Source organism: Vipera ursinii (genome assembly GCF_947247035.1).
Source record: "Vipera ursinii genome assembly, chromosome: 3".
NCBI classification, from domain to species: Eukaryota; Metazoa; Chordata; class Lepidosauria; order Squamata; family Viperidae; genus Vipera; species Vipera ursinii.
The window spans coordinates 1,300,419-1,325,632 of NC_139516.1; the positions used below are offsets into that span (position 1 = coordinate 1,300,419).

Consider the following 25,214-nt stretch of genomic DNA (forward strand, 5'->3'; position numbering starts at 1 on the left):
TGCCGCTTAACCTTTATTCAATATTTGCAAAAGCTTGTAGATCATTCAATCACCGAGGCAGCCCTGGCGATGCAGGACCGGCCTCGGCGTTTGGAGAATTGATTGCTAGCAGGGAGCCAAGAACAGGCAGGGCTGGCTCTGCCAACGGGAAGCTGCCCACCACAGCTGGGCTCCCCTCCTCCTCCTCCTCCTCCTCCTCCTCCTCCAGCTGCTCTGGATCTGCAGAATAACAGAATAACAGAGTCGGAAGGGACCTCGGAGGTCCTCTAGTCCAACCTGTTTCTCAGGTCTCCTAGTCCAACCCCCTGCCCAAGCAGGAGACCCTATACCAAGGGAAGGCAACCCTGGCTCTTTTATCACTCGTGGACTTCAACTCCCAGAATTCCTGGCTCAGGAATTCTGGGAGTTGAAGTCCACGAGTCATAAAAGAGCCAAGGTTGCCTACCCCTGCCCTAAACCATCCCGGACAAGTGGCTGTCCAGTCTCTTGTTGGAAACTTCCACTGTTGGAGCACCCACAACTTCTGGTGGCAGGTGGTTCCGCTGGTTAATTGTCCTGACTGTCAGGAAGTTTCTCCTTAATGCCAGGTTGCTTCTCTCCTTGGTGAGTTTCCACCCAATGCTTCTTGACCGGCCTTCTGTGCAATAGGTTGACCCCCCCCATCTCTTTGTGACAGCCCCTGAAATATTGGCAGACTGCTACCATGTGTTCCCCCCCCACACACACACACAAGCCGTCTAATTGAGGCCGGGGTCGCCTCCCTGACAGCCACGGTGGGGAATTTCCCCAAATTCCTCCCGGCAGATGGAGAAGGAGAGAAAGCGGTTTAGGAAAGTCCTTCTGGCGAAAAAAAAGGCAGGGGGGATTCTCAGGTTGGCCTTCCCTAGCCGGAAGAAGGCGGACTGCAAGGCCCAGAGGAGAGGCTGGAGTAACTCAGGAGGAGGAGGAGGGCGGCTTGGCAGCCCCAAACCAACCCACCCTTGCATCAAACGTGTCCCCCCCCCACCGCACCCCGAAGGCTGGCTTCTGCAGGAGGGGAACGCTTCAGGCGGTCCGAGAGGCCTGGGAGGCTCAGCTCTGGTGTGTGGGCAGGGATGCCTTTCCATCACACACACACACACACACAGAGCCAGCTTTTCGCCATTCGTGGGCCTTTAGGCAAACACCCACATCCCCACCTCAAAGCAGGGCAATTTAAGTGGTTTCCCAGTTTCCATGGAGCAGCCTTGCAGGTGAATGCAGGATCCTTCCTTCCTTTTCCTTCCTTCCTCCCTCCCTCCCTCCTGCCTTCTATCCATCTGTTTCCTTCCTTCCTTCCTTCCTTCCTTCCTTCCTTCCTTCCTTCCTCCCTCCCTCCCTCCCTCCTGCCTTCTATCCATCTGTTTCCTTCCTTCCTTCCTTCCTTCCTTCCTTCCTTCCTTCCTTCCTTCCTTCCTTCCTTTTCCTTCCTTCCTTCCTTCCTTCCTTCCTTCCTTCCTTCCTTCCTTCCTTCCTTCCCTCCCTCCCTCCCTCCCGTCTGCCTTCTATCCATTTCCTTCCTTCCTTCCTTCCTTTTCCTTCCTTCCTTCCTTCCTTCCTTCCTTCCCTCCCTCCCTCCCTCCCGTCTGCCTTCTATCCATTTCCTTCCTTCCTTCCTTCCTTCCTTCCTTCCTTCCTTCCTTCCTTCCTTCCTTCCTTCCTTCCCACTTGCCTGCATCAGTGAGCCTAATTTGGTGGAACAATGAGGACTAGCACCTTAGGGCACTGGCCCAAGCCCCCAGAGGGCCCTAGGAAGCTGTTGCGACAGAGGGCCAGCCTCTCCAGTCTTCCCACCTGCACCTGCCTCGGCTGGCCCAGAGGGTTCCCTCCCACCCATCTTAATGGCCTTCTGGGTAGGGGTCCCGCTATGAAGCCCCTCCCCCCCCTCTGTGGCACACAGAGGAAAGCAGGATGGAAACCAAAAGGGAGGAAACGAAAGCAGACCCCCCCCCCCGAATAACAGCTCTGCAAAAGAGCTGCCTGCTCAGCCAAATGCAGCTGTGGGCCAAGAAGGCGGCAGGAAAGAGCGAAAGGGAGAGAGAGAGAGCTAAAGAGAGCGAGAGCGGGAGAGAGAGGGGGGGAGAGAGGGAGAGTGACAGAATGAGAAAGAGAGAGAGAGAAAGAGAAGGAGAAGAGTGAGAGAAAGAGACAGAGAGAAAGGGAGAGAGAGAAAGAGAGAGAGAGAGTGACCCCCAATATCTGTGCAAGAGGAGATGAGAGAGAGAGAGGGGGGGGCAGCTGACCGCTCAGCCTCCGGTGGCGTCTCCTCCCCTCCATCTCCCAAGTGCCTGCAGGGGAGGGGCTCCTGAGCAGATGTGGCCCACCTGCCGGGCGGCAAAGACCCCCTGTGGAGCCACCAGTGGAGGCTGGAAGGCCGTTTCCACTCACAGCCCTTCAGCTCCCCTCCCTCCCCCCTCCCAGACATGCAGCAGCAGCAGCCAGCCCCTCCCCCAGCTGGGAAACCTCCTTCTCCCCACAGCCCCCCCCCCAGGCCTGCTTTAGTGGGTCCTGTTCCTGCTCCTGAGCTAAATTTGGCTGCCCTGGACCCTGCGGCTTCCCTTCCCCCTCCCTCCCCCCCCAGAGCCCCATCGTCCCATAAGAAGCACCATGAGATCTGAATTCACAAATAGGTTTTCGGGATGGATTTGAATTCCAGTTAGATCAGGCGCGAGGAAGCAGCGAAGGATACCCTGAGCCGATCAGAATTCCATCTTTATTGCTGCTAACCTACTTACGAGAATCTCAGCGGACTGACGGCCTTCTCTGGGAAACAGCCGGATGAGGCCTTCAAAGAGGGCTTTTCCTTCCCTTTCCTTTTTTTTTGGGGGGGGCTGTCAGGTCCGCATTGCTTCATCTCCCCACCAGGACTCTTAGCACGCCTGCCTCTCCCTTCCTCCCCCTCCTCCAATTCAAGAGGGTGGGACAAGAAACAAGGGTTGGAGCCTGGCCAAAGAGAGAAGCAACCTGCAGTTAAGGAGAAACGTCCTGACAGGGAGGACAATGGGCCAGTGGAACAGCTTGCCACCAGAAATCGTGGGCGCTCCATCACTGGAGGCTTTTAAGAAGAGGTCTGAGACGGCAAAGGTTCTCCTGGTTGAGCAGGGGACTGGACTAGAAGACCTCCAAGGTCCCTTCCAAATCTATTCTATTCTATTCTATTCTATTCTATTCTATTCTATTCTATTCTATTCTATTCTATTCTATTCTATTCTGTTCTGTTCTGTTCTGTTCTGTTCTGTTCTGTTCTGTTCTGTTCTGTTCTGTTCCATTCCATATTTTCTGTTCTGTTCTGTTCTGTTCCTGTTCTGTTCTATTCTATTCTATTCCGTTCCATATTTTCTATTCTATTCTGTTCTATCCTATCCTATCCTATCCTATCCTATCCTATCCTATCCTATCCTATCCTATCCTATCCTATTCTTTCCTCATTTCTCTCTGTGCAAGACTTTCGCAAAGTCCCTACAGCTCCATCCGTCCACCTTTGCTCAGCCTGAGGCTCAACTCCACGGGTGACGGTGCTGGGGGCAACCCAGGGAGACAATGATCCTCCTCACTCTGCAATCAGTCACCACACTACAAAAAAGATGTTGTTGCTCTGGAAGAGCAGCAAAGATGACCAGGGGGTGGAGGCTAAAACACACGAAGAACAGTTGCAGGAATTGGGTGTGTCTAGTTGAATGAAAAGGACCAGGGGTGACAGGAGAGCAGCGTTCCAGTATTTGAGGGGCTGCCACAAAGAAGAGGGAGGGTCAGCCTATTCTTTAAAGCACCAGAGGGAAGGACAAGAAGCAACAGATGGAAACTCATCAAGGAGAGAAGTGACCTGTCATTTCCTTACAGTGAGGACAATTAACCAGTGGAACAACCTGCCTCCAGAAGTTGTGGGTGCTCCAACACTGGAGGTTTTGAAGAAGAGACTGGAGAGCCATTTATCCTGATTGATCAGGGGGTTGGACTAGAAGACCTCCAAGGTCCCTTCCAACTCTGTTGTTCTGGTGGAGATAAGACATAAAGTGTGTGGGGGGGAAACGTTCATTTCCCAATTTAAACAATCCACAACCACGAAACCCCCTGAACATTGTGACACTTTGCAGTTTCCTTAGTTTGGACCCCTCCCCCCACCCCAGGGGTTCCTGGTTTTGTCATAACAAATGCTGGCCATAATATCAAAGGGAAACTGCACCCTTTGGGGAGATGCCCAAACAGGGAAAGATGTGCCCGGGCAAATGGCCTCCAGGAGGAGCCCACATGAATTATGCCAGACACAGCGCTCACGTTGACCCAGTTCTACCAGGCATTTTTTGAAAATATTTCCTGTTACTATCAGCCATTATACCAAAGATGCAGAGTCACAGAGATGGGAGGGACCCTGTAGGTCTTCTAGTCCAACCCCCTGCTCAGGCAGGAGACCCTACTCACCAGGGGTAGGCAACCTTGGCTCTTTTATGACTGGTGGACTTCAACTCCCAGAATTCCTGAATCAGCATGGGGGAACTATGGCCTCTTCGTGACTCGTGGACTTCAACTCCCAGAATTCCTGAGCCAGCATGGGGGAAACTATAGTCCCCTCATGACTCATGGACTTCAACTCCCAGAATTCCTGAGGCAGCACGGCTCAGCTTGGAAACCTCTCCCTTTCCCCTTAGCAGGGCTGGCTCGGGAATTCTGGGAGTTGAAGTCCACGAGTCATAAAAGAGCCAAGGTTGCCTACCCCTGCCCTACACCAGTTTAGACAAATGGCTGTCCAGTCTCTTCTTGAAGACCTCCAGTGATGGAGCACCCACAACTTCCGGGGGCAACTTCTGTTCCACTGGTTAATTGTTCTCACTTTCAGGAAATTCCTCCTTAACTCTGGGAGTTGAAGTCCACAAATCTTAAAGTTGCCAAGGTTGGAGGCCCCTGAGAAGAAGGATGTTTCACACCTGCTCAGAAAAAAAGGAACAGCTGTTCAAAAAGAAAAAAAGGCAGCAAAATATTAAAACTTAACAAGGAAAAAGCTGAGCTAGGCAGCTTTTATTTCAGCTCCATCTTCTCCAACAAAACCCTTGCTGTCCCCTTGGGGAATTGTCAATGGCAGGATAAAGAGATGGGACTGAGAGTGTGATGATGATGATGATGATGATGATGATGGAAGGGACCTTGGAGGTCATCGTCCAACCCCCTGCTCAGGCAGGAAACCCTCTACCATTTCAGACAAATGGCTGTCCAGTCTCTTCTTAAAAGCCTCCAGTGATGGAGCACCCACAACTTCTGGAGGCAAGGAGTTCCACTGGTTAATTGTCCTCACTGTCAGGAAGTTTCTCCTTAGTTCTCGTTCTCGTTCTCTCCTTGACTAGTTTCCATCCGTTGCTTCTTCTGCTGCCTTTCAGGGGCTTTGGAGAATAGCTTGACTCCCTCTTCTTTGGGGCAGCCCCTGAGATACTGGAAGGCTGCTATCCTGTCCCCCCTGGTCCTTCTCTTCGTTAAACTAGGAATACCCAATTCCAGCAACCGTTCCTTGTGTGTTTTAGCCTCCAGTCCTAAAGAGGAACACAGCCAGGAAGCCTTGTCTCTTTTGCTACTTCAAGAAAGTCAAGTCAGCCTTTCGGAGGGGTGACTAAGCCCTTGCCTGCCACGCCTGCAACCTACGGGGAACCCCACAGATTGGAGCAGAAAGACCAAGGTGCTGAAGCCATCTGCTGTTCTCTGGCCCCAGAGTCACATTCGCTGCCCTTCCCCCCAAGGATGAAGAGACACACTCCCTTTTCACAGCCCAGAGGGAGGTGTGGCATCCAGGGGTGTCCTTCTCCAGCTGACCCTTGGTCTAATATAAGGGGCTACCACAGAGAAGGGGGGGTCCACCTATTCTCCAAAGCTTCTCAATGCAGGACTAGAAGCAACGGATGGAAACGAACGAAGGAGAGAAGCAACCTAGAATGAAGAAGAAGCTTCCCAAGTAGAACAGAGGTTGTGGGAGTTTCATCCCTGGAAGATTTTAAGAAAAGAGAGGACAGCCAGTTGTCTGAAATGGTACAGAGTCTCCTGCTTGAGCAGGGGGCTGGACTAGAAGATCTCCAAGGTCCCTTCCGACTCTGTTATTCTGTCCTCTCCTGTTCTGGCTGCCATCGCAGCTATTTTGCACCACCACGCAGAAGGAACGACACCCCCCCCCCGTTGAACCTGCATCCTCCTGCATGAAAACCCACCCTCTGCAATGGAACCGCAGCCCCCCCCAGTCCTGTGCCACCTGCCTTCAGCGGAACATATCTAAAATTAGCCTTAATACTCAAGCATGCACGATTTGTCGTTCTGCAGTTCAATGGTGAGGGTGCTTGCCCAGCCTTGGGTGAAACTCTGCCCCAAAACGGGATTGAGATGCCCGCCTGGATGTGCGCCAAGATCCCTTTCTCTGCAGAGTCGGCGGCTGCACAGCTCCCCACATGCAGCCGGAAAAGGCCACACACCCGGAATGCCATTTCATGCTGCATCCGTGGGTTTCCCCTCTCCACTCAGCACGGGGGACAGAAGAGGATTTAAAACAACATTATGGAAGCATCCCAAAGACATGGATGGGGCTCCTTTCAAGCTGGAGCCCATAAAACCCTGTTGCATCACGGAGGACGCTTTTTCTAAAGGCAACTGGACTTTCCTTGAAGACATTTCGCTGCTCAACCAAGAAGGTTCTTCAGTTCTGACTGAATGGTGGCAGATGGCAGCGTTTATATTCCTTGCAGTCATCTGGTCGTTAGTTCTCTTTCTGAGAGTCACTGAGGCCAGTTGGAGGTATCTCCTGTTTACAACAGAGTCCTTTCAACAGTTGCAAGAAAGTTCCACACCCATTTGCATTATTCAGGTGACCCTGAGGGCAGAGATAAATGGCGGTGTCAAAAGAGGAGGAGGAGGAGGAGGAGGAGGAGGAGGAGGAAGAGGAAGAGGAAGAGGGAGAAGAAGAAGAAGAAGAAGAAGAAGAAGAAGAAGAAGAAGAAGAAGAAGAAGAAGAAGAAGAAGAAGAGGAGGAGGAGGAGGAGGAGGAGGAGGAGGAGGAGGAGGAGGAGGAGGACGACGAGGACGAGGACGAGGAGGACGAAGAGGATGAGGAGGAGGACTGTGGGGTCCTTGGTGCTCTCTGAGCTTGGTGCTTTCCTTGCAGATGCTTCATGACCCAACCAGGAAACATCATCAGTGCTAGAAGGGGGTCTGCCTTCTTTCTCTACTGGGTACCTGGCCTTCCCCCCCCCCGCAGCCCCTCTTGGTCTCTGGCCAGCCGCAAGCAGGGCTGCAGATCTCCTCACCCACCATCTGGCTGCCCTTGTTCTGCCTTTCGGAAACAGCTTCCGGCAATTATGCAGGTGCCCTTTTCAATGAAAGGGCCAGGCTTGGCAGGCACAGCAAACATGCCGCTTGCCAAGCGGTGGGGGGGGGGTGTTGGTGGCTGAGGGTCTCTTGACCTTCTTGCTGTCATCCTAGGGGCAGAATTATCCCCATGCGCACTGCCAGTTAGTGTGCAAAACCAGGAAAAATTCAGTTCAGGGACCCAACCATCCTTGCCAAAGAACTGAATTACACAGTAACAGGATAACAGAACCGGAAGGGACTTCGGAGGTCTTCTAGTCTAACCCCCTGCCCAAGAAGGAAACCCTATACCATTTCAGACAAAACTTAAAAACTTCCAGTGATGGAGCACCCACAAGTTCTGGAGGCAGGTGGTTCCACTGGTTAATTGTCCTCACTGTCAGGAAGTTTCTCCTTAGTTCTAGGTTGCTTCTCTCCTTGACTAGTTTCCATCCATTGCTTCTTGTCCTGCCTTCATGTGCTTTGGAGAGTAGCTTGACTCCCTCTTCTTTGGGGCAGCCCCTGAGACATTGGAAGGCTGCTATCATGTCACCCCTCGTCCTTCTCTTCATTCAGCTGGACATACCCAATTCCAGCAACCGTTCCTGATATGGTTTAGCCTCCTGTCCCCTGATCCTCTTTGTTGCTCTTCTCTGCTCTCTTTCCTGAGTCCAGAGATCACCTTGAATCCTTCCGGCTTTTTCCAGCATCCTGCAGTGCCAGCCTGGGAAGAGGGGGGGGCACGCGAGGCAGCAGGTCATTTACGCTGAAGACGGACAGATGGGCAGTGAAATCAATCAAGTAGTAAACAAATACCGTAATTTTTACTGAGGTTGCAAATGCACAAGGAGCCACCAGGGGGTGCCCATCTATTTCTAAGGCAACCTTTCCGGGTGTGTGTAATAATCACCACTGAGCAAGACAGTTGTTAAGTGAATTTTGCTCTGTTTTACAACTTCCCTTGCCTTGGTTGTTAAGTGAATCACTGCAGTTGTTAACTGAGTAACATGGCCGTTAAGTGAATCCGGCTTCCCCCATTGACTTTGCTTGTCAGAAGGTCGCAAAAGGGGATCATGTGATCCCTCGGGGACGCTGCGTCCATCATAAATACGAGTCAGTTCCCAGGTGTCTGAATTCTGAACACCTGACCACAAGGACAGTCATGTGAAAAATGGTGGCCAGTCACTTTTTTTCAGTACTGTTGTAACTTTGAACAGTCACTAAACCAGGGATAGGCAACCTTGGCCCCTTCATGACTGGTGGACTTCAATTCCCAGAATTCCTCAGCCAGCATGGAGGAACTATGGCCCCTTCATGACTGGTGGACTTCAACTCCCAGAATTCCTGAGCAGCATGGGGGAAACTTTGGCCCCTTCATGACTGGTGGACTTCAACTCCCAGAATTCCTGAGCCAGCATGGGGGAACTATGGCCCCTTCATGACTCGTGGACTTCAATTCCCAGAATTCCTCAGCCAGCATGGGGGAAGTATGGCCCCTTCACGGCTTGTGGACTTCAACTCCCAGAATACCTGAGCCAGCATGGGGGAACTATGGCCCCTTCACGGCTCGTGGACTTCAACTCCCAGAATTCCTGAGCCAGCATGGGGGAACTATGGCCCCTTCATGACTCGTGGACTTCAACTCCCAGAAGTCCTGAGCCAGCATGGGGGAACTATGGCCCCCTTCATGACTCGTGGACTTCAACTCCCAGAATTCCTGAGCCAGCATGGCTCAGCTTAGAATCCTCTCCCTTTTCCCTCAGCGTGGCTGGCTCAGGAATTCTGGGAGTTGAAGTCCACGAGTCATAAAAGAGCCAAGGTTGCCTACCCCTGCACTAAACGAATTGTTGTAGGTCAAGAACTAGCTGTGTCTGCAACTCCCATCATCCACGGTCAGCGGTTAGGGTTAGGAGTCCAGCAGACCAGGTTGGGGGACATTGCACCAAAACTGCAGTCCTACATAATATACATAGTGACAAAACCTGGATCCACAGCATGGGGTGGGGGAGGGATGCGCTCCTGTCACAGACCTGGTGGGGCAGAATGCCTCCCTCTGCAGCGACCTAAACCTGGTTTGCAAGATGCTCAGATCTCAAACCGTGATCTCTGCACTGAATTTTGAGCAATGGGTCCATTCAGACAATCTCAGTCTCTCGAAGGTAGCTCTGGAGTCACCCCAACTGGCCGGTTTCTCACAATTATTGTTCAGGGTTGCAAAACTGATGCTTTTATGAAACACTCTGGAGAGGAGAGAAGACACTAAACCACGAGGTGAGGCTGAACACACAAGTGTCAAGGTACCGCTTCAACCTTTTTTTTATATAGCGGGGATGGTGGTCTCCAAACTTGGCATCTTTAAGACTTGTGGATTACAACTCTCAGAATTTAAGACTTGTGGACTACAACTCTGAGAATTCCTCCGGCAGCCACGCCTGTTCCTCCCACTCTCTATAATGGAGAGATTGCAGAGGAAAGGATTACAAGAGACTAAGCAGGCCACAATGGGGCTACACATGAAAAGGAATGAATTGGTGTCTCAGGGAATTCTGGGAGTTGTAGTCCACAAGTCTTAAAGTTGCCCTGCTTTATAGATTCGTGTCTTTGCATGACAGAATGGGGAGTGAAACTGGGACAACTTCCTAAGAAGCGGTTGAGGGGGGTGGAAACCCATCTGCCCCCTTGAAGCCCCCTGAAATTCCAAAGCGCCTGAAGGCAGGAGAAGAAGCAACGGATGGAAACTTACCAAGGAGAGAAGCAACCTGGAATTAAGGAGAAACTTCCTAACCGTGAGGACAGTTAGCCAGTGGAACAGCTTTGCCTCCAGATGTTGTGGATGCTCCAACAGTGGAGATTTTCAAGAAGAGGCTGGACAGCCACCTGTCTGAAATGGTATAGCGTCTCCTGCTAGAGCAGGGGGCTGGACTAGAAGACCTCCAAGGTCCCTTCCAACTCTGTGATTCTGTTATTCCAACACTGTGAATGTTCCAGCACTGGAAGCTTTTAAGAAGAGGTTGGACACATTTGTCTGAAATAGTCTTCTGCTTGAGCAGGGCGTTGGACTAGAAGATCTCCAAGGTCTCTTTCTGACACAAGCCCCCACCCCTTTTGCAGCTGCTTTGATTGTATGTTTGTGGCCTCCCTCCTGCCCTCCTGACACTGTCCCCCCACTCACCCCGGGACCTTTACAGCCCATTTTCTCTGGTACCCCAAATTTCTCCGCCTTCCCTCTGCAGGTGCTGCTTTGTTTATAGGCCCAAGCCCACATTTCGCCTCTTGCATCTGCATTTCCGACTTAAAATTCCCAGAGGAGCCGCCAAATGGAGATATTAGGCCTGACCCAAAACAGGGAGCCTGCAAAAAAACAGGCCCCGCCTTGCAGCCGATGCCCAGAGCCTCTGGCCAGAGGTTCACACCTTCCTTCCGAAGCGTAAAACCCACCCAAGAAAAAGAGGGGAAATATCCCTATTGCCAAGGCAACCAAGCTGGCGTTCCAGTGCCAGGTTGATGAGCCAGGAGAAGGCGTGGATCCCTTTGTGGGTGTGGGACCCGCCTGCACAGCTGGATCACAGCCAGTCCCGGCTCAGCCCAGGGCAGTTTGAAGGGCAAAGAGGGTCCCCCAGCAGCTCTGAGGGACGACGACACCATCATGGGGACAGATGGGATAGGCTTTGTGCTAGCCCGACCTGGCCCAGGATCCCAGATCAGCCGGGATCAAGCAAGGGAGAGGCCCCCCACGTTTGCAAACACTCAGAGCCAAAACAGCAGCAGCCGTAGAGGGCAGGGCGAGAGGTGGAAACAGCGATGAAAAAACGGTGGGAACATCTGGAAAAGGGAAAGAGGGGACTATGGAGATGATTGGAGAGGATATAAAATATAAAAGATAGAAGATACAATACAATAGTGTAGAACAGAACAGAATTTAACAGAATAGAGAGTAGAGAATAGCACAGAATTGAGAATAGAATAGAAATACAAATAGAGTAAATAAGAATAGAATAGAATAGAATAGAATAGAATAAAATAGAATAGAATAGAATAGAATAGAATAGAATAGAATAGAATAGAATAGAATAGAATAGAATAGAATAGAATAGAATAGAATAGAATAGAATAGAATAGAATAGAATAGAATAATTGGGAATGAAATGGAATAGAATAGAATAGAATAATTGGGAATAAAATGGAATGGAATGGAATGGAATAGAATAGAATAGAATAGAATAGAATAGAATAGAATAGAATAGAATAGAATAGAATAGAATAGAATAGAATAGAATAGAATAGAATAGAATAGAATAGAATAGAATAGAATAGAATAGAATAATTGGGAATGAAATGGAATGGAATAATTAGAATAGAATAGAATAATTGGGAATGAAATGAAATGGAATGGAATAATTAGAATAGAATAGAATAGAATAGAATAGAATAGAATAGAATAGAATAGAATAGTTACAAATATATAGAATAATGTAAAACAACAGAACAGAACAGAACAGAATAATAGAATAGAATTACAAATAGAGTAGAATAGTGTAAAATAGAACAGAACAGAATGGAATAACAGAATAGAATTACAAATAGAGTATAGAACAGTGTTAAACAGAACAGAACAGAATAGAACAGAACAGAATAGAACAGAACAGAACAGAATAGAATAGAATTACAAATAGAGTAGAGTAAAACAGAACAGAACAGAAGAGAATAGAATGGCACTCCCTGTCCACCTTAACATCCTGTATACATTGCTGCCCAGTCTTTCCTGGAAAGCCTCCGGGGATGGTGCTCCTGCAACTCTGGGACAGAAGCCGTTCCACTGATTATCTTTGGGGATTCCCAGTCATTACTCCATCGTTCCGCTTCCCTCCAAAGTTGTTTCAGGGTTAGATATCAGAGGAGGGGCAGCCGGGTGGCCTGGCAAAGGCACCGGGCTGGCCACTGGCAGACGGTGGGCGTCAGTCCCCGTTTAGCCCCCGAGCCAGCTGGGCGCCTCAGGCTTGGTCGTTCTCTCTCAGCCCGAGGAAAAAGGCGCCCAAGGCCAGCCACTCTTGAAAACCACAGGGACTTGTCCAGGCCCAGCCAGGAATCAACTCTGACACACGCATAAAAGTATTACAGGGCTTTTATGCCACTCTGATCTGTCACTTCTGAGCAGCCGACAAAACCTCAGGGCAGGAATGAAGGGGCAAGCAGGCAGTGCAGCAAAAAAAAAAAAAAAAAACCCAAAGACCCACAAACTCCGCTACTCATCCACATTTGAGGGCCCTGAAATTTATCTTCCTCTGCTCCTCTAGTGCCCCCCCAAAGCCAGATCTCCCTGCCTCTCTAAACACCCACTGAGAAGGGGCTGGCTTTGTCTCCCCTCCTTTGAGGGGAGGGGACTGTCTGTCTGTCTGTCTCTACAGTATATCTGTCTGTCTGTCTGTCTATCTACCTATCAATCTACATCTATCTATCTACCTATCAATCTACATCTATCTATCTATCTATCTATCTATCTATCTATCTATCTATCTATCTATCTATCTATCTATCTATCTATCTATCTATCTATCTATCCATCTACATCATCCATCCATCCATCCATCCATCCATCCATCCATCATCTCTCTCTCTCATCTGTCTGTCTGTCATCTATCTATCCAGGTTTGTCCTTAAACTGCCAAAATGAGGTCACCTTTTTGGCTTTCTCGTCGGCCACAAAGGAATCACTTTCGATGCCTTCCAGTGGCAATAATCGGCAGACCCACAAATGGGCTGGACTCTGCGTCTCTCCACATTCACACGGCATGTGGTTATCCTCCGGCAAACCCTTCCCCCCCCACCCTGAGCATCTTGATCTTACCCTTAGGCACTCCCACCTCCCTGACGTTGAAGGTTGATCCCCATCCTAACAGTTGGGACCTGCAGGGATCCCTCCTTGCTGGATCTCCGGTTGGGGGACTCTACCCAGTGGTCTTCAGACGATAAGCTGCACCTTGACGCCTCCAAGGGAGCTCCTGGGGTCAAGGGGCTATCAGTGAGGCCTGGCCCTGCTTTCTGGACCAAGGTCAGGCCCATCTTAAGAGAACTCAGTGGGGTTAGTGCAGAGAGGAGGGGTGCAAGGCCTGGCCACTCCTGATCCCGCTCCCAAACCGCCTGGTTTCACTAGCCTGCCTCTCTCTCTCTGGATGAAACTGAAGAGGATTAGATGTGGAGCTGGGAGAAGGGCCTCTGCCCTGTATCAGCAGGGAGGGAGAGAGTCCCCTCGTTGCAACTGTGAGGCTGACACGCCTGCCACTAAAGGCGTTGTGCCAGGCTGCCCCACGGCCTGCGTTCTCTGCTGCCCTAGATCTGCACGGCGATCGGCTGGGTAGCTGAACTGGACATCCAGTTAGGAGGCCGCTGCCGTAGCACCCGGAGAGGTTTTGTGCATATTTACGTGGGTCGTGTGTATAAGTTTACTTCTCTGCTCTTCTGTTCTCCTAATGTGCTAAATAAATATATAAATAATAACAGAATGACAGGGTTGGAAGGGACCTTCGAGGTCATCTAGCCCAACCCCCCCGCTCAAGCAAGAAACCCTGGCCTATACCATTTCAGACAAGGTTGCCATCTCAGCTATTTCAGGTTGTTCCACTGGCTAATTGTTCCCCCATTATCAGGAAATTCCTCCTTAGTTCCAGGCTGATTCTCTCCCTGATGAGTTTCCATCCTGCCTTCTGGTGCACACACAGAGAAAGAAGGAAAGAAAGAAAGAAAGAAAGAAAGAAAGAAAGAAAGAAAGAAAGGGGAGGGAGGGAGGGGGGAGGGGGAGGGGGGAGGGGGAAAAAAGAGAGAAATGCCCCCAGTTTCAGAAGCACTATTCTATTCTATTCTATTCTATTCTATTCTATTCTATTCTATTCTATTCTATTCTATTCTATTCTATTCTATTCTAATTTCTTTATTCTATTCTATTCTATTCTATTCTTATTTCTTTATTCTATTCTATTCTATTCTATTCTATTCTATTCTATTCTAATTTCTTTATTCTATTCTATTCTATTCTTATTTCGTTATTCTATTCTATTCTATTCTATTCTATTCTATTCTATTCTATTCTATTCTATTCTATTCTATTCTATTCTATTCTATTCTATTCCTTATTCCTTATTCCATATTCTATTCTATTATTCTATTCTATTCTATTCTATTCTATTCTATTCTATTCTATTCTATTCTATTCTATTCTATTATTTTAAAATACAGCAAACTTCGTGATCGAGGCTGCAAATAAAGGTCCCTTCCCTCTCTGCTCCCCCACCCACCCAGCTTAACGCACAGCCTGCTTTGCTGGTACATAAAAACAGGGGAGGGGGAGGCTTTCGGCCAGTTTTGTAAAGGGGGCTCCTTTCCTGGGCCAAGGTGCATCATTTGAACCCGCCTCCCTGTCTCGCTGTTGAGGGGAAAAAAGCAGAGGAGTCTCTGAGAAAGCGAGAAGTTGGCAGCTCCGATGTTCCTTCGAAAGGCTAAGAATAGACCTCCACGGAGGAAAGCCATGATTACTCGCTGCTGCTCTGGAAGTGGAAGACAAGCTGTTCCTAGAGAAAGCAAGAATATGGAGAGGACGGGAGAAGATTTCCCCCTCCCCCAAATTCTCCAGGTCTTGTCTTGCAACACACACACACACACACACACACACACACACACACACACTCCTCCTACTGTGCGCACAAATGCTGAGATGTTAGGGAAACTGTAGCAGCTCTTGAGATGGAAAAGCGTTTCTGCAAAAGACACACTGCGCGCACACACACACACACTCACAGGGAAGGCCTGCAGGAGGACCGACATCCAACCACTTCTTGGGGGGCGGGGGGAGGGGGAAAGCAGAACTTCATTGGATGTACCCCATTTGAAGAAACGCCGACAAGCAAAATCCTGGGGCGCGTAACACAGAGACAGACCACTGGAAGGCAAAATCAGGAAACGGCGCCTCGCTTATTGTGGCTGTGTGATGCGGGCGGGGGGAGGGATTCACTGGAGGAAGCAATGGTGCTGGGCAGAGGAAAGCAGCCCTCCAAGAACCGGGTAGCTGGACACCCTGAAAGCCGACACCGGCCAGGGCATCGGAAAACTCAAAGAAGCCGTGCAAGAATGGGAAGCCGTGGGGAGACCAGCTGGCCGGTAGGATTTCCGAAAATCGAACAGGACTGAATGGGTAACCACATCCTCGCCCACCAAGCAAGGGGCTGAAATGAAGAGAACAGGGATCCATCCCCTCCTTTTGCCGATATAGATTTAAACTGTTAAAGGAATTGGATCCGTTCCTTCATCCTGTGACAGCTCTCCCTACCTGGGCAGTCAGAAAAGGCCTGTGGTCAGCCAAAGGGATACTTTACAAAAGCCAATAGAATGGCATGGCATGGCATGGCATGGCATAGCATGGCATAGAATAGAATAGAATAGAATAGAATAGAATAGAATAGAATAGAATAGAATAGAATAGAATAGAATAGAATAGAATAGAATACAATAGAATACAATAGAATACAATAGAATACAATAGAAAATATGGAATAGAATAGAATTAGAATAGAATAGAATAGAATAGAATAGAATAGAATAGAATAGAATAGAATAGAATAGAATAGAATAGAATAGAATAGAATAGAATAGAATAGAATAGAATAGAAAATATGGAATAGAATAGAATAGAGTAGAGTAGAGTAGAGTAGAGTAGAGTAGAGTGGAGTGGAGTGGAATGGAATGGAATGGAATAGAATAGAATAGAATAGAATAGAATAGAATAGAATAGAATAGAATAGAATAGAATAGAATAATAACGAAGAATAGAATAGAATAGAATAGAATAGAATAGAATAGAATAGAATAGAATAGAATAGAATAGAATGGAATGGAATGGAATGGAATGGAATGGAATGGAATGGAATAGAATAGAATAGAATTGAAAATATGGAATAGAATAGAATAGAATAGAATAGAATAGAATAGAATAGAATAGAATAGAATAGAATAGAATAGAATAGAATAGAATAGAACAGAACAGAATAGAATAGAATAGAATAGAATAGAATAGAATAGAATAGAATAGAATAGAAAATAGAATAGAATAGAATAGTAACAAAGAATAGAATAGAATAGAATAATAAAGAATAGAATAGAATAGAATAGAATAGAATAGAATAGAATAGAATAGAATAGAATAGAATAGAAAATAGAATAGAATAGAATAGAATAGAATAACTTTATTGTCACTTTAAATGTACACTAATCGGCATACATTGAAAGCCAAGCAGTTGCAGAAGAAGTGAGGCTGGATGTGAGGGTTTTTTCCTCCCAAAGTAACTTTTCCATGTCCCCTTTCACACACACAACCCGTTATCACGAAGAGTCCAATTAGCTGCTAACAAAATTGTTTCGGGAAGAATCCCTGTCTTTCCAGCTGGGAATCCTTTCTTGACTTTGAGCCAGCCGGTGTCTCTCACGGGAGGGTGCGAGGCACAGCTTTGTGTCCTCATGGTACCCCCAGCACCCTCCCTCTTCCTCCACCCTTGCAGTTCCCTCTCCCCCTTTGTATGGCAGGCTGCCAGCAGTGAGCAGGCTTCAGTGTAGCTTTAACGGCAGCCGGGACACGCTGGAGAAGGGAAGGCAGAGGAACAGGAGATGGAAGGAGCTGGTATTTTGGTTGGATGCAACAGGGTGAAGCTGCAAGAGGTTTCGATTGACCATGAGGATGGACAATGAAGAGAGTTGCTAGACCACAGAACGAATGGCGAAGATGGGAGAGGAGCTCTGCTCTACGGAAAGAGGGTCTACAACCACCTGGCAACACATCTCCAATTCTGGACTTCCGGTGTCCAGTAAGACCTTCAACAGATACTTCAAACTCCAAGATGCAACGTCCTGGCTGGAGAAGTGGACACAGGTTGCCCTGAGCGAACCATCCTCTACCTCAGGTGTCTTCAAAACTTGGCCCTTTTATGACTTGTGGACTTCAGCTCCCAGAATTCCTCAGCCAGCATGGCCGGCTGAGGAATTCTGGGAGTTGAAGTCCACAAGTCATAAAAGGGCCACGTTTGAAGACCCCTGCTCTACCTCAGCCAGGAAAAGCCGTGTTTATGTCCTCAAACGTTGAGGGTAGGAATAGCAGAGCACCCTGGAAAGCTGCATCTGACGTGTCCAGGCTCTTCTTGAAAGCCTCCAATGATGGAGCAGCCACAACTTCTGGAGGCCAGTTGTTCCGCTGGTTAATTGTTCTCGCTGTCAGAAAATTTCCCCTTAATTCCTTAATTTCTGCTTCTCTCCTTGTTTAAGTTTCCATCCGTTGCTTCTTGTCCTGCCTTCAGGGGCTTTGGAGAATAGGTTGACCCCCCCCCCCTCTTCTCTGTGGCAGCCACTGAAATATTGGAAGGCTGCTGTTATGTCTTCTCTAGACTTGACATACTTAGTGCATTTCGTTGACTAGATGTATGGTTAACAGGAGGAGCGTCCATGAAACATGAACCCCCAACAGACATTGCTGGGGGAGCAGTGCTGCACAGGCCTTCCTGGCCCAGAGCCTCCCCTGCAAGGGACGGATGAAGCAGCCGCCATCTTGGGAAGCCCTTTGCCCAAGTTCTCTAACCAGAGTCTGCTCGGACGGGAAGACTCTTGCTGAGGAGCAACCAGGGAGGTCGGGGCCAGGCTGGCGTTTGCCAGAAACCTGCAGTGCGAGAAAGGGTGGTTGAAGGTCCTCACGGTGGAAAAAGATGAAGGGGGGAGAAGGGGAGGGGAAAGCGAAGAAGGAGAAGAAGTTTTATGTAGAAGGAGGAGGAGGAGGAGTAGAGAAGGAGGAGGAGGAGGAGGGTTATGTAGAAGGAAGAGAAGGTGGAGAAGGAGAAGAAGACGAAGGGTTATGGAGGAGGGGGGAGGAGGAGGAGGGGGGGGCTAGGCCTGAACCCTGCAGTGGGAACTGCTCCTTGGCCATAAACAACCAGGCAGGTGTGTGTGTGTGTGTGTGTGTGTGTGTGTGTGTGTCTTGCTGCGCACAGGGGACAAGGGTGAGCCGAGGGCCGGGTGTCCCTGCCAGGGTGCCAGCACACTCAAGAGCCCGCTGGAGCCCCCAGGGGATGGGGGGGGCAGCAGGGCTGAGTTAGGAATGAGGCCTGATTCTTCGGAGATGGCCACCCTTGCTGAGTCCGGCTCCGATTCTGGGGAAGGGCAGAGGAGAAGGACCCTCCGATGCTCAGGAAAGTCCTCCCAGTCATAGGCTGGCAGGCTGCCATTCTGGGGCTCAAGGACACACTTAGGATTGAGTGTGTGTGTGTGTCACAATAGAAGCTATGCGACAAAACCCGCAGAGCACAAGGGTCATCATTTGAGGGCAAATGGTTTGATTTCTCCCAAGGCACCAACGTGGTTTTGCAAAAACTGAAAATGAAAACTTAACACATCTCTGGGCGTTGCACTTCACACAGAAGAAAGAAACAACACATCTGCTTGCGGCTGGTTTAGGGACAAGATTCGCACCCAGATCCCATCACCTGGAAGCCTTGAGGGCCTCAGAAAAAGAGGAAGAGAGTCTCATTTTATCCACCAATATTGCGCTCTGTAGCTGAGAGATGCAACATCTGATATTCTTTGCGGCGTTAATAAAGGACGCAAAGCTGTTTTACATAACAGTTCAACTGGCCGGCTCTTTCTAAGTCAAGTGTGGAGGATTTTTCAATGGGGGGGGGAGAGCAGCTGACTTGTTGACTAGATGATTGACACCAGAAATAGGAGATATCTCACGCTGAGAGAAGAAAGAATTTTTTTCCTATTTAAATTCCCATCAAAACTTCTTTGCTCTTTCACTTTCTGTACAATGAATTTGTCCCGAAGCCTACAGCGTTTCACCGTAGCGTGCTAAATAAATTACTGTAGACCGATCCTATTGTTTCATTTGAAATGTGGTCCCCTTCCTTCTTCTCAATTATTTTCAAATGGATAGGTATTATGCAGATGATATAGGCATATAGATATTATACGTCATGGCTAGATATAGATACGTAGATGATATTGGTATAATTATATAGATATAGATATCTAGATGATATTGATATAGATGATATACTGTATATAGTAATATAAAGAGACGGAAATTTATTTTTTAAGCCATCTAGAGTCTCTCCTTCTGCTTCTCCTCCTCCTCCTCTTCCTCCCCCTCCCCTCCTCCTTCCTCCTCCCCTTCCCCCCTCCTTCCTCCTCCCCTTCCCCCCTCCTTCTCCAAGATACATAGTGATAGATAGATAGACAGACAGATGATGGATAGATAGATAGATAGATGGATGGATGGATGGATAGATAGATAGATAGATTTTATTTTTGAAAGCCACCTAGTGTTATTGAAAGTGAGTGGATGGCCATGTAAATTCAATAAATAAATAAATAAATAAATAAATAAATAAATAAATAAATAAATAAATAAAGACGGACAGACAGACAGACAGATAGATAGATAGATGATATATGATATTGAATATAGTAAATACAGAGACAAAGATTTATTTTTTAGGCCATCTAGACTCTCTCCTACTTCTCCTTCTCCTCCTCCTCCTCCTTCTCCTCTTCCTCCCCTTCTTCCTCCCCTTCCCCTCCTCCTCCTCTGACATACATAGTGATAGATAGATAGATAGATAGATAGATAGATAGATAGATAGATGATAGATAGATAGATAGATTTATAGATAGATAGATTTTATTTTTGAAAGCCACCTACAGTTATGAAAGCGAGTGGATGGCCATGTCAATTCTCTTAATAAATGAATAAATGCATACATATAGAGATGATCTAATGTAGATAGATAAATGATATAGCTATCCTTCCCCGTTCATTTTGTGAAGCAGCTCGAACTGCGTCAGGCCAACTGCCTGGCTCATGCCTCTCTTGGGGGCAAATCATGCCGACTCTGGAAACCGCTCCGAGAGGGCTGCAAAGCAGGGTGAAGTGGCCCATAAGTCTGTTTCCCATCTTCAGGCAATTCCTCGCAGCAGCAGCAGCAGCATCCTCAGAGGCTTGCAGCAGGAGTGAATGCAGAAGGGGGCAGCACGGGACCCTCCACTCTATGTGTGTGGGGGGGGCGCTCTTCCTGGGGAAAGAAGACGGAGCATGTGCTTCCCCCCCTCCATAAGTTGCAGCAGCCCTTTCCTCGGCTCCCTTTGTCCTGGTTGAGAGTTGCAGGCTCCCCAATTCAAGGGAGGGCCCAGCTGACAGAGCTTAAGGTTGCAATCACAACCTGGCAATGGGGAGGTCCACCTGCTGTGCTGGGGGGGGAAATTAAGCTCCTGGTCTCTCCAAAGCCTGAAATTAAAACTTGCTCTTTGGGCCCCTGTACTAGTTCTACTCCAGAGTAGGGATCACGGTTGGGGCATCTTTTGCTCCTGACTATCCTAGCAGAACTGAGAAATTTGCCCCCCACCCATATTAAGTTGCATTAATTACAATAGTTCACCCCATGGGAGGTTGTAGACTTTGGGGGTGGGGGTGGGGTGTCAGGGGGAGGGTAGAGATGGGAAGGCCTGGGAAAAAAACTGGAAAAATTATTTTTTGGGGGGAAAACAGTTTTTTTCCTGTTTTTTTCCAAACAGGGGAAAAATGGAGGAAAAAACACACCCTGTTTTCCCCCCAATTTTTCTGGTTTTTCCCCCCAAGCTTCCTGTCTCTAGGTGAGGGCTGGAACTGCTTTTCATGTTCTGCTTCTTTCTGCCTTTTTAAGCGCCACTCGGGGCAAAATAGGGTCTCTTTCCAGAATTGCTCGGGGGGGGGGGAAAGGAGGGGCTTTGCAGTCACACGAGGAGTTAACCTTTGCGGGTCCCCGGCCCCGAGCCGAACAGAGCCCCAGCCTGCAGCAGACTGGACTCCAGGAGCCAAGGCCCCTGCAAAGACAGCTGTCCCCAACGTATTCTCCCCCACTCCCGCCTTCAGAAGACATTCAGGAATGGATAGAATTTGTCCACCGGTACTCCTGAAATGTTCCAGATTTTGGAGGGACCTCTCCTCCCAAAGACCAAAGAGAGAAGCAACCTGGAACTAAGGAGAAACTTCCTGACAGTGAAGACAGTTAATCAGTGGAACAGAAGCTGCCTTCAGAAGTTGTGGGTGCTCCATCACTGGAGGTTTTTAAGAAGAGACTGGACAGTCACTTATCTAACATGGTATAGGATCTCCTGCTTGAGCAGGGGGCTGGACTAGAAGACCTTCAAGGTCCCTTCTAGCTCTATTCTATTCTGTTCTGTTCTGTTCTGTTCTGTTCCGTTCCGTTCTGTTCCATTCCATTCCGTTCTAATTCTATTCTATTCCATTCCATTCCATTCTATTCTATTCTATTCTATTCTATTCTATTCTATTCTATTCCATATTTTCTATTCTGTTCTATTCTATTCTATTCTATTCTATTCTATTCTATTCTATTCTATTCTATTCTCTGTTCTGTTCCGTTCCATTCCATTCTATCCTTCCTCTCTTCGAGTGGAGGGTCTCCTGAGCTGTTCTGTTCTTTTTCAGGCTGTTTGCCCACCCCCACCCCCCACCCCCAGGCCCCTCGCCCCTCCCTCGACTTGCCTGCCTGCTGTCTTGGCCTTGTTCGTCATTGCAATATTTTGAACTCAGCCCCAGAGCAAGGAGTCCTTGCTCAGCTGCATCGTTCCTGACCCTGCTGGGCCTTGAAGCTGAGTACACACAAGTGATTAGTCTTCTAACACGGATGGTTCAGCCTGCCTTCCTTCTTTCTGCAGGCAACACGGTGTCGGCCATCTCCCCGGTCAGCAAAGGGTTTTATTTGTTTGGGAAGGACATGCTGTGTGAACATAACCACTCTGTGAATCCAGCCAATATATCATGTTTCCCCTGCCCAGAACAGAGGCGGTTCTCTCCTGAGCCCATGCACGGTCAGAAAAAGTTGGTTCAACCTCTGGCAGAGACTTCTTCTTAAGGCCAACTAAGATTGTTGATATGGATTGAACAGAACAGAACAGAACAGAATATGAAATGGAATGAAATGGAATGGAATGGAATAGAAGCTGGAAGGGACCTTGGAGGTCTACCAGTCCAGCCCCCTGCTCAAGCAGGAGAACCTCTACCATCTCAGACAAATGGTTGTCCAGTCTGTTCTTAAAAACTGTGGGGTCCTTGCTGCACTCTGAGCTTGGTGGTTTCATGACCCAACTAAGGAACATCATTAGTGCTAGAAGGGAGCAGGGTTTGTGAGGAGGAGTAGGAGGAGGAGGAGGAGGGGGACTATGGGCTGTTTGATGCTTTCAGAGCTTTCTTGCAGACGTTTCATTACCAAACTAGGTGACATCATCAGGGCTGGGGTTAGGATTAAGATTATGGATGACAGGCCCAAGGAATCCGTCACCTAGAACCACAGCCAGCTTCCACTCCATCTCCAAAATTTCCTTGCACCCTCCTGCGTGGACCGGCAAACCCAGTCAGCTAAACCTCCACCGGTTCCAGTCTCCAGCCAACGCCACTTTCATCAAATTGGCATTTCCCTTCCTTCCAGATACCCACAAGGAAATAAATAAATCAAGCGAGCGAGCAAATACATAAGCAATAAGATTCTGGTAAACATCCCGGTTACCCCCCACACACCCCCCCAACCCTTCGTGGCCTCGGGAAGTAAGCTGTGCCCTTGTGACCGAGGCAGCCGCTGCAGGAGCCCCCGAAGATGGAGGCGTCGCAACGTTTCGGCGCTCATGGGGGGGGGCCCTGCCCAAGCCGAACCGCCCCTCCTCTGCCAAGAGCCCCTAAGAAAGGGGTCTCCAGGTCGACTGAAGGAAGGGAGGCTGGGAGGGTCCTGGAGGAGCCCCCGAAAAGTTGGCGCATCCAGGAGGCCCCCGTGGCCGGTAGGAAAAGGCAAGAATGTGGATCCCCCCCCCCGCGCGCCGAATCTGCCTCCCGCCACCGGCGGAGAGGAAGGTGGATCTAAACAGGCTGAGGTTGGGCGCTCTGCCCGCTCGCATCGGAGCCTTCTGGACCCTTGGGGGGGGGCAAGCCACCCACCAGTTGCTCACCCAGCTTCCTTCTCCGCCGGGAGGCTCTCACGCCAGGGGGCAAAGACAAGAGGGATGGAGGGGGGTAAGGGGGGGCACGCAAGCACCCAGCCCCGCCGGTCCTGCTACTCCGTTTCGGTCCAGCCTTCCCATGACTTTTCCATTCTCATCGCTCCGTCCCAGAGACGTGTCAGAAGAAACACGAGGCACAAATGACCACATTCTCACACACAAGAAGAAGTGGAGGGGGGGGGGGGGAGAAAAAGTCCGACCCCGTTTTCGGAAGCACATCTAAAGAGGGTCGGCGGGGAGCTGTGCCCACCCGACCCTCGCCAAGAGCTCCGGGCAGCCCAGAGGCTCTTTAATTTAATTTAATTTAATTATGGGACTTATATGCCGCCCTATCTCCCGAAGGACTCAGGGCGGCTAACAACAATAAAAACAACAATAAAAACAATAAATACAAATATTAAAAGACATTAAATTCTACAAAGCCCCACTAAAAACCAGTAAAAATTAAAAACATAATTAAAAACCCCCAACGTCAATCCAGGTCGGCCGGTTGGAAAAGGTCTGTCTTTAGGTCGCAAAGCCAACCGCCGCCGACCTCTGGAGCCGCCCTGTACACGCCACCTGCCAAGAGGCGTCTGAAAGGCAGAGGAGGTGGGCGGTGGGCGGAAGGGCTCCTGGCCAGACTGTCCAAGCGCTTGGCTCGCCCGGGGGCCCGGGGAAATGGGAAGGACGCCTCCCCCCGTTGAACACACACACACAAAGACAGAAAGAGATGCTCAGAAACCCGGGGAGGGGACGGAGGGAGTTGGAGAGGACTGACGAAAAATCGGGCGGGGACAGCCAGCCCCTCCAGGCAGGAACCGGAGCCTGGGCTGCTGATCCCCTGAGGCAGAGCAGAGGGGCGAGGGTCGCTTGCCGCCCCCTCCCCCAGCAGCACCAGCCACGTTCCTGGTTTCCCCCGCCCCACCTCCGCAAACTCCGCCTGGGAGGGAGCCGAGCGGCCCCCGGCCGCTCCCGAAGACAAAATGAGTTGAGGGGGGGAGCGCTTCTCCCTCCCCCGCGCTCTAACAACCCCCCCCCCCGGGTAACATGGCCCGCTTCTTCCCCGGCAGCACGACGGGGTCTCCTTCGCGACCGCAGGCAAGACCGGAGATCCCGGCCGACTGAGCGGACGGGGCGCGACCCCCGACGAGGCACCGGGCGCGCGCCGGGCCAGGCCGTCTCCCGCGGCGCCCGGGAGCCCCCACCCGCCCGCGGGGAGCCGCCGCCGCCGCCGGCTCATCCCACCGGGACACACGCGGATCGCGGTGGCGAAACCTCCCGGACGCGGGGAGGACCCCCTTGGAAGGGGGAGCCGGGTCCGGCACGACAGCCTGCCAGGCGAACGATCGCCGGGGGGGGGGAGGGAGGGGAAGGCGACCCACCCCTTGATTTCACAGCTCCCCACCCCTCCCCCTCCGGACTCACCGTTGCTGGAGATCTGGTTCTCCCACTGCGGGGGTCGCGAAGCGGCGCCGAGCTGCAGGTAGAGTCCCAGCCAGTGGCAGAGCGCCAGGGTCAGGCCCAAGGCGCCCCCCATCCTTCTCCCCTGCCCGGCCGCCTCTCACATGCGGGGGGCGCCGAGCCCAGCAGCTGCCGCCCGCGTCCCCAGCCGCCGCCGCCGCCTCCTCCTCCTCCTCCGCTCGCCAGCCGGAGACTGCGGGACTCTTCCCTACGGCGGAGGGCTCCGCCGTGCCGCGGCCGTCACTCACTCTCCCTCCCTCGCTCGCTCCCGCGCGCGCGCGCTCCCGCTCTCTTGCGCGCCGGCGGAGGGATCCGGAGCAGAGCTTGATTGATCGCGAAAGTTTCTCCGAAGGGACCTTTGAAAAGCCCCG

General features: G+C 50.1%; 1 protein-coding gene across 1 annotated transcript in view; it reads right to left on the bottom strand.

The window, feature by feature from the left end:
- Positions 1-24,919, bottom strand: part of VSTM2L (V-set and transmembrane domain containing 2 like) — a gene marked incomplete at both ends in the record, with an annotated part of 56,715 nt that extends 31,796 nt beyond the window's left edge. Inside the window, one exon of the mRNA XM_083358218.1 lies at positions 24,808-24,919. Within this exon, the coding sequence (XP_083214344.1) occupies positions 24,808-24,919 (112 nt within the window). The remainder of the gene's footprint in view (positions 1-24,807) is intronic.
- Positions 24,920-25,214: the final 295 nt, after the last annotated feature.